The 13,430-nt window shown below is 42.5% G+C and overlaps 1 protein-coding gene across 1 annotated transcript in view; it reads left to right on the forward strand.

Moving 5' to 3' along the window:
* Positions 1-280: 280 nt before the first annotated feature.
* PACRG (parkin coregulated) overlaps positions 281-13,430 on the forward strand; it is a 456,930-nt gene continuing 443,780 nt past the window's right edge. The window contains exon 1 of the mRNA XM_054998188.1: positions 281-593. Within this exon, the coding sequence (XP_054854163.1) occupies positions 456-593 (138 nt within the window). The 5' untranslated portion in view covers positions 281-455. The remainder of the gene's footprint in view (positions 594-13,430) is intronic.

Consider the following 13,430-nt stretch of genomic DNA (forward strand, 5'->3'; position numbering starts at 1 on the left):
TGTAAACCTCTTCCCGCAGCTCTTTGACTGTCGGAGCGGTTTGTGTTTTCGGAGGCAGGAAACTCTCGCAGCGACGAAGAACAAACCAAAGGCCAGCGGCTTCGGTTGCCTCTCCTGCGCATGCGCATACCAATGCCGCTTTCGCTGTCCCCCAGGAGTTTCTGGCGAGGACGGAATTCTCGGGCTACCCAGGCTGGTTGTTGACACGTTGCCTAGCAACAGAGTCCCTAGAAGCGTGTTGGTGTTAGAAACAGGCAACTTCCCCCTCCCCCCTCCTCGCCCTGCATCCACACAGGATCCTACGAAGGGCCTTAGGCGCGGGCTGAGGGACAACTGATGCAGGGGAAGGCACTTTAGAACGAGGGGGGTTGATTCATTTTATTTACTCCCTTCCCCAAGCTGATTGATTTCCCAACCCTCAGTTCCATTCCCTCCTCTTTCAGCCGCCTGAAAAGATGGTGGCGGAGAAAGAAGGCTCCTGCCCTCCCAAAGACAGACCCCCACAATTTCAGGAGCCGCTGCGGCAAGAAAAAAGAAGTAGGAAGCAGGTCAGCGATGGATTCACCATCAAAGCCATGATGAAAAACACGGTGGTATGTGTGACTTAAGCGGTTTTCCGGTCTTTTGGGTCCACCGAATCTCGCTGGAAAGCAATGGGCTAACCATTGACAAGGGCAGGGAAATGACAGCACAACAGCTTGGCTTGGGTATGATTTGTGTGCCATTCTTCCAAAACGCCCCCTCACCTTCCAGGCTAAAAGATGTATCAGTTAAGTCACGTATCAGTTAAGTCACCTCATCCTATCCAAGTATCATCATAATATATTGCACCAAAATCATTTTTTCAATTTATTATCCTTATAAAGCAAACACTTATGAAATGATTTTATTTGCAACAATTATACTAATTTATATCTTGTTGCCCTTCCTCTTTTTTAAAACATTAAGTTTCTTGACCAAAAATCTTGGTTTTTTTCTTGAATGTGGTTGATAGTGGCATTCTAATTAGTCACACCTTTTTAAGCTCACTAACTGTGGTCATTGGGCTTAGAATGGGCAATTCTGCTTTAAGATGGCTCTTTAGACTTCCTGTTTAGAATCCTTCTGTCTGTTTTCGCCACATACTGTTAAAAAATGTTGCATAGAATTAATGGTCCAATCTCCAAGACCAGATTTCAAACAGTTTCCATTTAGATTACTCTCAGAATTATTATACATTTTTAAAAAAGAATTCTGTGTTTTTATTTAGTTATTTCATTGCTGGTTTTTCATCAGAATATACCTAAAGGGATATGTATTGAAACAATGTTTTTACATACATGAACTAAATTATTGTTAATAGTAATTTGGAAGGCCTAGATTTGGGAACTTGCTTAACTTAGGTCATTCATCTGTAATTATTTAACATTTTTGTATTTTGAACAAAGCAGAGGCAATTTAATTACTATTTCCAAGTTATTTTTTTTGCTTTCCAGTTTGACCCTACTCAGGAGGCGTTTGAGATATAGAAGCATCAACACTGCAATTAACACTATGTGTGGTGCTAATTTAGCAGTCCCCTTGCCTTTGAGCTATAGTATTCTCTAAGGACAGCATCCAATGCCTGTCCTCCTTGGACACTGTTCAGCATTGCAGCCTTTTACTTCCCAGTAACACTTGTGGATTTCTTTGATTGACTAAATAGTGTCTTCTGGACCTTTTCAGGTCAAAAAAACAGTGTAGGGAACAATCTTTTGGGGGTTAAAAAAGTAAGATTGCAGCAATTTCCACCAATTCTTCCTCAAGACTTGGGACAGCCCTAACCAAAAGGTGCCAGCGCTCAGTACCTGTGAGTGCCATTACACACACAAGAAAGTCCTGTTGTGGGGGGAGGCTGAAGCCCCTTCTCTATGTATGCCATAGTCATAATCCAAATTGGGTATTGCATATGGGAACTGCAGGACTCAAATGTGACTGTTACACGAGACAGGTTGAGGACCCTGGCCCTAACCTGTGCACTCCATAAAGTAGAAATCATTTCAAACTACCATTTGGCCACCCTGAAGATATTCTAGAAGACATACGATTGTGTTCTTCTGTGTTGTGTCTCCCCCCCCCCCACCCCCAAATATAAAGTTCATCTGTTTTATACAGTTTTCTCAGCGAAAGTGTAAAGTTGTTGATCATAAATTATTCTTTATTTTATAAGGGCCAACTACATGTTGTACTCTGACATATCTAAAAGTATCATGACACTTAAAAAAACGTAAAATAAAGTTATTTGAGATGGAATTTAATTTGGAAAATGGGACAGATGGGATGTCCCCCTCTGTTCTTTGCAGCGCCCCCCTCCCTTTGGGGAGGTTTCGAATATGGGTTTGAGAGAAACAATTGGGAGTAGTAAAGCAGCAGGGAGGGACAGAATTAAGCTTTCCCTGCCATTCCTCAGCTCTAAATGTTTTGAAGCACTTTGCTTTTTTTTATGGTTGCTATGGAGGGCCAACAACAAGGCATAGAGGCAGAGGCCTCCCCTTGAAGTTGCCTCCTGGCACTGGTGTTCAGAGTTTAGCTGCCTCTGAATGTGAATAGATCCAGAGGAGTTAGCCGTGTTAGTCTGTAGTAGCAAAATCAAAAAGAGTCCAGCAGCACCTTTAAGATTAACCAATTTTATTGTCGTCAGATGCATGGAGGGCACTCTTTTTAGTCACCGTGGCTAGTAGTTACTGATAGGACCTATCTTCTATGAGTCTGTCTAATCCCCTTTTAAAGGTGTCTGTGCCTGTGCCTATTGCTACATCCTCTTGCAGTGAATTCCACATCTTTTTCACTCGTGTAAATAAGTATTTCATTTTGCCTGTCCTGAATCTAATGCCCATTAGCTGAATTGGATGCCCCCAGTTCTAGTATTTTGGAAGAAGGAGAAAAAGTTCACTTTATCTACTCTTTACCTGGTTCATAATTTTATCAACCTCTATCATCTCCCCCCTTATTCGTCTCTTTTCTAAACTAAAAAGTCCAAGACTCTTCAGCCTTTCCTCATAGGAAGGTTGTTCCAACCCCCTAATCATCTTGGTTGCCTTCTTTTGTACTTTTTCCAGGTCTATCAGTGTCCTTTTTGAGATATGGTGTCCAGAACTGCACACAGTATTCCAAATGAAGCTGCACCATAAATCTATACAGGGGCATTAAAATGTTGGCCATTTTATTTTCAATCCCTTTCCTAAGAATCCCCAGCATAGAGTTTGCCTTTTTTCATTGCTGCGGCACACTGACACTTTTACTGAACTATCCATTGCAACCATAAGGTCTCTCCCTTTCAGCCTCAGCAAGTTCAGACCCTATCAGCATATACTTGAAGTTGTTATTTTTTTGATCCAGTGTGCATCACCTTACACTTGCCTAAATTTGTTCCTCACTCACCCAGTTTGTGGAGATCCTCCTGGAGTTCTTCACAGTCAGATTTGGTTTTTACCATCCTCAGGGCTGTTTTCAGGGGGAACGTGGGAGAACGGAGTTCCGGAACTTCTTGAAAATGGTCACATGGCTGGTGGCCCCGCCCCCTGATCTCCAGACAGAGGGGAGTTTAGATTGACCTCCGCGTGGCTCAGCGGCACGGAGGGCAATCTAAACTCCCCTCTGCCTGGAGATCAGGGGGCGGGGCCACCAGCCATGTGACCATTTTCTCTGAGGGCAAGCCACTGAGTTCCACCACCTCTTTTCCCAGAAAAAAAGCCCTGACCATCCTGAATAGTTTCTTGTCATCTGCAAACTTGGCCACTATTCAGTTCACATCTTGATTGCAAGATGTGCAAGTATTCTGAATTCATTCTATGTCTGGGGTTCCCTCAGGCTCAGCTCCCTGTGCCCTGTGCACATCAGTGCAGTAGAGTATACCTCCATAGCAAACCAAATATATTAGGAGTTTAGTAGTAATTAAATATTTTTGGTTTTGCATTAACAAAACAAAAACTTTTAAGTAACAAAAACTTTTGCAGTACAGGTTAAAGCTATTTGCAAAGATTGTATAAAAGGATATTGATTCACATACAGTGATGGGATAATATATATGAAAAACTTTGAGCATTTAGAGAGTGTTGTATATATGCTATTATTATCATAAATACAATTTAAGTAATATAACAGGTCCTGCAAGACATTAAGAATTTAGATTATTGGGCATCTGTTAGTGTATTAACCTTTTCATTGTGACTCCCTTTGAAGATTCATCTTTCTGGCAAATTTACCTTTCAGTATATTGTGATTGGGAGTGGGGTGTGTGTGGCAAATAGGAGTGCTGGGAAGAGAAAATGTGAGGAAACCTATCCTATGGAAGCCCTGTTGCCTCTGCACTGGCAGCTGCAGTAGTATAGGGAAACCGCAGGAAATCTTTTCTGTATGGAAACCCCACAGAAGCTGTGAACCAGGAAAGCACTGGTTTGTTGTGCTATACACCACTTGCTGGCTTTATGCAAGTTGCTATCATAAATAAATAAAATATCCTAAATCTGGCTTCCAATTTTATGGACATATTAATACTGGCCTATGTTATAGAGATGTTATAAAGATGATGGGATAATGTATATGAAGAGCTTTGAGCATTTAGGGAAAGTCCTGTATAAATGTTATTATCATTATTAGAATAACACCATAAATAGGAAATTAAATTAGTGAATCAGGGTTTCCACATGTAAAGCCTATACATGGGCTGAAACTTTCAAACTACTTACTTAGGAGTTATATCATTGAAATCAGTGAGACTATTTTTAAATAATGAGATTTGCATCAATAGGTATTGGATCATAACCTATCAATGTTTATAGCAATCTCTTTGACATTAACATGAGGACTCTCTATTTCAAATGGATTGATGATTTGAAGCCTTAGCCAAACAGAGGTTTCATAGCAGACTTTCAAATATTTCCAAATGCAGATTTTGAGAGAACAGTGTGGAGGGAGCTTGAAAAAAATTCTTAAAATACTGGAATGCCTATATTCTGTCTCAGATGATGCTTCTGCCTTAACAGCTCTGAGGTAGTAAAGTATTGTGGAAAAATGACATCTCCTCCCTCTAATTTGGTGTAGTGGTTAAGAGTGGCAGGACTCTAATCTGGAGATCTGAGTTTGTTTCCTTACTCCTCTGTTTGAAGCCAGCTGGGTGACCTTGGGTCAGTCACAGCTTCTTGAAGCTCTCACAACTTCACCCACCACACAAGGTGATTGTGGTGGGGATAATAATAACATACTTTGTAAACTGCTCTGAGTGGGCATTAAGTTGACCTAAAGGGCAGTATATAAATCAAATGTTGTTGTTGTTGTTGTTGTTGTTGTTGTTGTAACTTCATATGTTTTATATAATATTTTGATATCTATTATGAGTGGAATGAATGATGAGAACAAATGGACTATAATGACAGTAAATTAAGCATTTAGTTAAAAGTTTAAACATCAACATTGTTTATATTTGAAAAAACTTGTATAATCTTTGAGAATACAGTGGTAAAAGTCTGTGAAAAACTGAGTAGTTCATCTCAGCCATTGCTGAACTGAGAAACTTCATGTTTATACAAGGAGTCTACCATAGGCTTTTTCAGTTTGATAGGAGAGTTGCATTATTTTGGTATGAGAATTTACTACCTCCAATAATTGCATTTCTAAGATAAAATACATGTCAAATAAGCCTTTTTTTTTACATAAGAGGAACAATGTGGGGTCATAATCTGCTATGAGGATCCTGCATAGACATCTTGTGTTTCTTATTGCCCAACTATGCCAGTTAGTTTGAAATTTCAAGTCATAATAAACAGTGATGACTGGCATTTTAAATGACGAGTTGTTTTTTAGTGGTTCATAGAACTCCTATAAGCAACTAGAATGTGACAAGGAATCCAGTGCCTCGTTCATGGTGATGGAGTTTTCAGAATCCTGGTTGTCAGAAATGAAAACATAAAAGAATGATTGGTTGATAATTCTTGCAGAGCTGATATTGTTAGTGTACTGTTTGGTGAGCATGTGTGTGCAAATGATAAGGGGCAACTTCTTTATCTAATTTTTTAAAAACTCTATCATATGTGTTCAGCAAGGAGTTTCTAAGTTGTTCAAATACTGAGAACCTCAAAATAGTAAGTATTTTCCATTACAAACAGAAGACCTCTCATGCATGGTGATAAACTTTGAATTATTGTACATGGAGATAACACATGGAACCAGGGATAAACCACCAAAAATGTTCTTAACAAGTCAATAAGATGTAGTAGGATATGACTGCTGAGTAGAGATGGGCACAAAACGGAACACGAACCAAAAAGAACCACGAACCAGCCCGGTTTGTGGTTTTCAAACCAGCTCCTTTCCACGAACTTACAAACTGGTATGCTGGTTCGTTTTGTTCGTTTTAAAAAGCATTGCCCCTTTCTGTTCCGCTGCAGAGTTGATCATTTAATCAGTGGGGCTTGGCTGCCCAGCTGGGAACTCCCAGCCAGCCAACCAAGCCCCACCTGCAGTTTAAATGGCCATTTCCCCGCTGCTCGGAGCGGAGTTAAATGGCCATTTTAACTGCAGGTGGGGCTTGGCTAGCCAGCCAGGAACTCCCGGCTGGCCAGGCAAGCCTCACCCGCTCTTATCGGGGATCTGTGGGTGGGGCTTGGCTGGCCAGCCCCACCCGCAGTTTAAATGGCCATTTAAACAGTTTAAATGGCTGTTTAAATTATCAACTGCTTGTCAGGGATCTCCCTGACAAGCAGCTGATCTGCAGGTTTAAATGCCCCTTTCCGTGCCACTGCTGAATGTTCGCGAACTTGCCCCAGTTCGGGGAAGTTCGTGGATCGTGAAAATGCATGAACCAGGAACCGCATGGTTAGTTTTTTTTCATGCTTCATGCCCACCCCTGCTGCTGACTGTGATGTTGGCTGCTGGGAAAAGCCACCTCTGCTTTTGTCTCAATTCTCCCACTTCCCACTTGGCAGGGTTCTGACGATGAGAATTCAGAGACACTATGTTTTATTTTAAAAATACATTTCTAGTCCTCATGGCTGCAGAGATAAGTTTTAAAATGTGATAGTAAAAATTGCTGAAGGATGAGAGGAAGGAAGCAATTGCTTTTTCACCTTTGGTTCTATAAATTAAGTAGTTGACACTTGCTTTCAGAGTTAAAGTAATGTTTCCAGATACTTGCCCAGAGAGCATACCTACACCCTTCAATGTGTGCGCAAAATACCAACGGAATACATTCTCCGGGATTTCTGCTTGATTCCTCTACCATTCTTCTCACCATATCCAATTACTATGGAGAAGAATTATAGTCCCGCTAAGCAGAGCAGGCAGGGGGAGTGGTGGTACATCAGAAGAATTCCCAATGGAGCTCCCTTGTGTTTTGAGGATTTATGTCCTGATTGCCATCTCTAGGGGATATCATGTGCTCCATATTATCTACTGTTTATTTGGGGGAAATTGCCAGGACTGGCCATTTTAGTATTATCCAACGTTAATGTTTGGCCATCTTTGTCTACAGATAAGGATATATAAAGCGTCTCTCAGAACTGTGTGCAGAAAATGAGGCCACACTAAATCATATATAATTATGTTTTCCTTTAAGATTTACTATTTTAATACGTGGAATAAAGTGCTGTATTGTCAAAGTTTATTTTGGCTAAAAGTTTTTCTAATACGTTGTTTCATGAGCTAAACTTGTACCTGAAATATTAGGAGTTTGTGATGGTTGTTTTGCTTTGTTTGTTACCAGGGGAAAGAAAAGTGCTTTTTGAAATAATTTAGGTGAAACTCTGTCACCAAGTATCATAAACAGTTTGACCCTAAATAAAATATTAGTAAAATAACTGAAATTTTGAAGTTTTCAGACGAGAGAGTTTGAAGCAAAAGTATTATCATTCTTTGGTAGTTCCAAGTGTTTTAAAGTACTAAAAATGTCAAGAGCTAATAGCTGCAAGAAGCTTCTGAGGTAAGGAAATCTGAAGAATATGATTAAAACACCAATAATCTGTAGGAATTAACTATCTAAATGGGTAGATAGATTTGACATGAAAGAAGGTAGTAGCAAAAAGGGAAACTCTTAAATGGTGCCTTTACATGCTTCCTTCCTAATCCTGACTCTTTCACAAAGCCTCTGTGATGGACTAATTCAGAAAACTGATTAGCTGGCTGGTTCTGTTAAGCACTGTAAAAGAAGCACAGTTATAGTCACCCCATACCCACAAAGGAATGAATTGTAAAACATACACAAATAACAGAGAACTCATGGATGCATATTATTTTTTCAAACTATTGCATTTTCAGCAGTTTCACCTCTGCTGTTGAGACAACTTGGCAATAACATTGTTTATGTTTATCCCATAGAATGGCATTTTAGTGTCATAGAGTTGGTTTAGATGTCCATATTGTATCATGGTGTTTGTGAATGGAGGAAATTACTGAACCCTGAGGAACTTTTCTCAGGGGATATATGTCCAGCCTGCTTTCCAAGCAGCCTGATAAATGAATCTGTTCAGTTCCTGCACGACTGTGTGATGGGGGCTGAGTGGGGTGGAAGCGGCATGCAGCAGCAGCCTCCACAGGATCAGTGGACTCCCTCTCTGAGAGCTGAGCCACCCAATGGGCAGACATGCCTGGTGGATCTTTGGGGACGCGGCATCCCTAGCAGCCCAGGGCTGGGGAACATCCCCGGAAATGTGCTGCAGGGCTGCCTCATGGGACAGTGAGGGGTGGGGGAACTACTGTCAGCTCCCAGTGAGCAAGCAGAGAGAGTTCTTGTTCTGCACAGACTTTATTAAGCTGCCAACAGTGGGGTGCCTCTCTTGCAAGCTTCTGCAGCAAGATTGTGGCTACTTGCGCAGCAGACAGAACTGGGAGAGCATCTGTCTGGGGTCCATGGTTTAGCTGAGGGCTGGCTGGGGGTCTGCTCCTGGTGACAATTTGGAAGAGCGGTTGTGATGGGATGTCAGGGGGTGACTTGGTCTTGCTCCTAGGTGCCTCAGCCATACAGTGACCTATGTGGAGGGGGAGAAGGGACATGTGCATGGTGGGCCGTTGCCTCGGCCCCGCTCCTTCTGTGGCAAGGGTTGCCATGCCAACAAGGGGTGTCTGTGTCCCAGGGGGGCAGGCGATCGTAGTTCTGCATCTGAAGATACTGCCAGCGGGTAAGTGCTGGATAGTCCTTCTGCAGGGAACTGTTCCTCCTCTGCATCTGGATGTCCCAGTGCCACCATAGCTGCTTTGGGCATTAATCCTGTGAGGCAGGGAGTCGAGGGGTGTGGCAGCTGCTCTTGCACGGAGGGTGCAGGAGCAAACTCACAGCCACCCTGCCATGCTCTTACTTCTACCCAAGCCTGGGACCTGGCCACACAAAGACCTGACATAGGCTGCAGGGCACCCATCCCCATGGTGATGTTGAGCATGCCTGCCTGGCTACCCCTTTAATAGACTTGGGTCATGCCAGCTCCTGCTCTCGTGGTGGCTCCTTCCAGGCCTCAACCATGGTCCAGTGTTTAGGGATGCCAACAGTAAGAACTGGGCGGGCCAGGGCGGCCAGCTTCTCTGCACCTTCTTACTTTCAGGGCATCCTTGGCCCTCTCCAGGCCATGACTTAGGGTGGCATATTTGTACAGGAATGTCAGATGGGGTGAATAGTTTGTCAAGCAGGACTTAGTTCTCTTCCCATGTGTGGGTCTGAGAGACAGCCTGGATTTCTCAAAATTCCCCCGTGCACTCTTATATGCCACCCTCCCCGAGCTCTGGCCATGGAGGCCGGCATTGGAGGGGTGCCACTGGTGAGGGGGAAGGGGTTGGAGTTTGTGAGCAAGTGGAGTGGCTGGCTCCTCAGCTCTCTTTTACTCGGGATGGGTAACCTGAATTGGAACTTGTTCAGGGGTTGTTAGTAGACATGGGCATGAACCACCAAAAAAGGAACCATCAGGTTCATGGTGAACCAGGAACCACGAACTCCCATGAATGGGCAAGTTCCCGAACCGGTTCATGGTTCGTGGGGTTTAAATGCCCCTTTCTGGCTGCTTAGCAGCAGGGAAAGGGACATTTAATCATTTAAAGGCCCCTTTCCTGCCACTTGCAAGGGGCAGGTCCCTTTAAGCTATCAGCTGGCAGGCGGAGGGAATACCCCTCCCCCCAGCCCCACACTTACCTTGCTGCTGGGGTGGTGGAGGCCGTGGCCCAGCTGCTCTGTGGGCCCGCGGCCTCCTTCTGCAAGGGGCAGGAAGGCCGTTTTTGGCGTCTTTCACCACTGTGCAGGCCCGCAGACCGGTAGAGGAGGCCGAAAACAGCCTCCCTGCCCCTCAAATGGCCGTTTTTACCTCCTCTGCCGCTCTGTGGGCTCATGCAGCGGCAGAATAGGCAAAAAATTGCCTTCTCATCCCTCGCAGGAGGAGGCCACGGGCCCGCAGGGTGGCTCCATCACCCCAGCAGCAAGGTAAGTGTTGGGCTGGGGGTGTTTGGGCTGAGGTGGGGGCGTGGGAGGCTGGGGCTTGGGTTTGGGCCATTTAAAGGGTCCTGCCACTTGCAAGCAGCAGGTCCCTTTAAACTATCAGCTGGCAGGCGGCAAGGGGCAGGAAAAATTTAAATGGCCATTTCCCCAGGAATTGGACATTTAAACAGCCCCTTTAATACAAACCAAACGAACCAGTAGACTAGTTTGTGGAAGTTCATGGAAATGAGCTTCCACGAACCACTGGTTCGCAAAAACACGAACTTGGCTGGTTCGTGGATTTTTTTGGTTCGTATTTAGGTTGTAGGGGAGGTTATGCCAGTGTAAGTCCAGAATACTCTGTCATAACTCCTAGTCAGCTTCCAGGGTGCTCCCCCCCACCCCCCACCCCAGACTGCACTGTAAATACAGGAAATACAGAGTGATTTAACTATTTCATATGTAGGCTTAATTTTATTTACTGTTTTTGTTTGTGAGATAGGACCAAGCAATGTACAGAATCTCAGTTTGCTGTTTTATTGTTTGGCCATTATCATTCTATAAAAAAATAATAGAATCAGCCAAAGTAAAAGGAAATGCAGGTTACTGCAGATTGATGTAACACACTCCTTATACATTGGAAACCAAGCCTCAGAGCGCAACAATAAACGAAGAGCAGTGTGTGAATGCAGTGCTGGATCTACTGCAATATTTGTAGTTTATCACACAATACTAGAGCTCAAGATAAAGCACCGGGAGCATTGCATGATTGGTTTCTATATGTGTGGGTGTGTGTGATCATAAATGGTTTACAATTGACCACTGAGGAAGGCCTTTACGGCCGAAACGCATCTGGTCGGTTTTTACTGTACCTTGGTCTATTTGTGTTGGTCCTTGCACTGTACCATCATCTGTATTTTGAGATGTTTTAGCAAGTTTTAGTATGTATATGTAACCTGCCATTCAGACCTTATGTTTTAAACTTGTTTTTAATCTATATTGGTGCACATCTATAATAAATACTCTCAAATATATATATATCTTTAGGTTGTAACTTAACACCTCTATTTTGTTCCCCTGCTTGTTTGAGTTGAGTTTGTGGGGGTTTTCCCCCAACCCCTCCCCTTTTTTTCATCCTTGCTGTAGTCCTAATTTTTGTCAGCTTTTAACCCAGATATAATTTATTGTTTGGGATCTTTTTCATTCCCTTTATTGCTCAAACTCTCTCTTCTCTACACCAGAACTGCAAGTTTTTCTCTGCTCTCCACCACTGTTTATTTGTGTTCAGTGTTCAGAGCTGACTAGATATCCAGAAACTTGCCCCTATGGTTCTGTCAGTGCTGGTGATTCTTGCTGAGGTGCAATTATTTAGACATCTGGAGAAACCTGAGGGAAAGCAATATGTGAGCAAACCCTGAAGGAAAAAAGTGCAAGTTCAATTCAGTAACATATGAACAGTGTTTAAAAATGAGTGTTAATAACCCATACCTTTGGTATATTGAGGCATTCTTAGATTCCGTGAATCATACAGCTTCTTGCCTCTGTATAGTGAATCTCTGGCATAATATATTGCACCCCTCCCTAGTATTAATATAAAAATCCACATAATGCTCAATATTTATATTTTCCTTTCTCTATGGGATTTACATAAGGATTTAAAAGTGAATTATTTATCTATACACAGCGAAGTCATATCCGTCCTTTGTTGCTGAAACCATTGAAATTTTACAGTGCATTGTAATGCTTCATAAACCCAAGCCAAATACTAATGAGAGAGTTTATTATTTTGTCTGAAAGTTTATGATAGATTTGGCTTGCTTTCTTAAGTAATAGGATCTTAGTAACAAATGAATTAAAGTATAATTGAACAACAGGCTATGGAGACTGTGCATTAATCATAATATCCCTGGGGCAACATGGTAAAAGTCAAGTGCTGCTAATTTTCTCAATTATTACCTTACAATAAATGTTGTCCGCAAGGTATCTTTCTAGTGTTAAATTCTTGTACTGAGAAATGAGTTACTTCTTAAATGGCCTGGGTACCTATTCATACTAAAGGATATTATACTCCTTTGTGACACTTTTCCAAAATTGTCTTGAAAAATGCCTCCGCCTAACTTTTCTTCAACTGAACCTGGAACAATATAATCCCAAATAAGTAATGAATGCTGCTAGCCTCTCCTCTGACTAAAATGCACGCAAAACTTGCATTCACATGGCTTAGTAGTCCAGTGAAAGCAGCTGACATCTTAGATATTGTCCTCTCCTGGTTTACATAAACTCCTACCTTAAACATGGTTAATGTTAGCCTGGTTTGCTCTTAACCAGGATTTGAATTTTTTTCCAGCTTTGTAGATAATGCTGATTCCTGATTAATTTTAACCATGGTTAATGTGGTGAGGTATTCATATGGGAAAAGGCAAGGTCTGAAGCAGGGAACCTGTAATCCTTGAGCTTCCCTTCAGTTCCCTAGCCATACTTAAATTTTTAGGAACATTTTGCTTGCACAGTGCATAGAATATATTTCTAGTGGACAGTTTTTTATGTATAGTTATTACTGTGTGTGGTCAAACAGACGGACAGCAGATGGATGTACTGTAGACATGATTTTTGATAAAGTAGAAAGATGACTCTGCATGTTTGGAAGGAATCTTGTGAATATGGATAAAGAGAAAACAGAAACTGAGTGTATTGAAGGGAGTAGTTCAAGTATGTGTTGTAATTAGAGATGATCACAAACTGAAATATGAACCAAAGTTCATGACAAACTGGGCCGGTTCGTAGTTCACGTACCAGCAGTTCGTCAGAGCCCATTTCTGACGAACTACCACGAACTTACAGCTGGTTTGTTTGGTTCATTTTTTGGTTTGTTGCTGCAGACAGCCTGGCACTGAGCAATCAGTTTCCTAGGCAACAGGGGATGGACTTCCTGCAGACCTTCTGCTGACCCGGAAGTGGCCTTCTGCTGACCCGGAAGTGGCAATTTGCAGACCTGGATGTGCCGTTTTCAAGAACCAAACAAACC

The sequence above is a fragment of the Eublepharis macularius genome, chromosome 1 (assembly GCF_028583425.1).
Source record: "Eublepharis macularius isolate TG4126 chromosome 1, MPM_Emac_v1.0, whole genome shotgun sequence".
Classification (NCBI taxonomy): domain Eukaryota; kingdom Metazoa; phylum Chordata; class Lepidosauria; order Squamata; family Eublepharidae; genus Eublepharis; species Eublepharis macularius.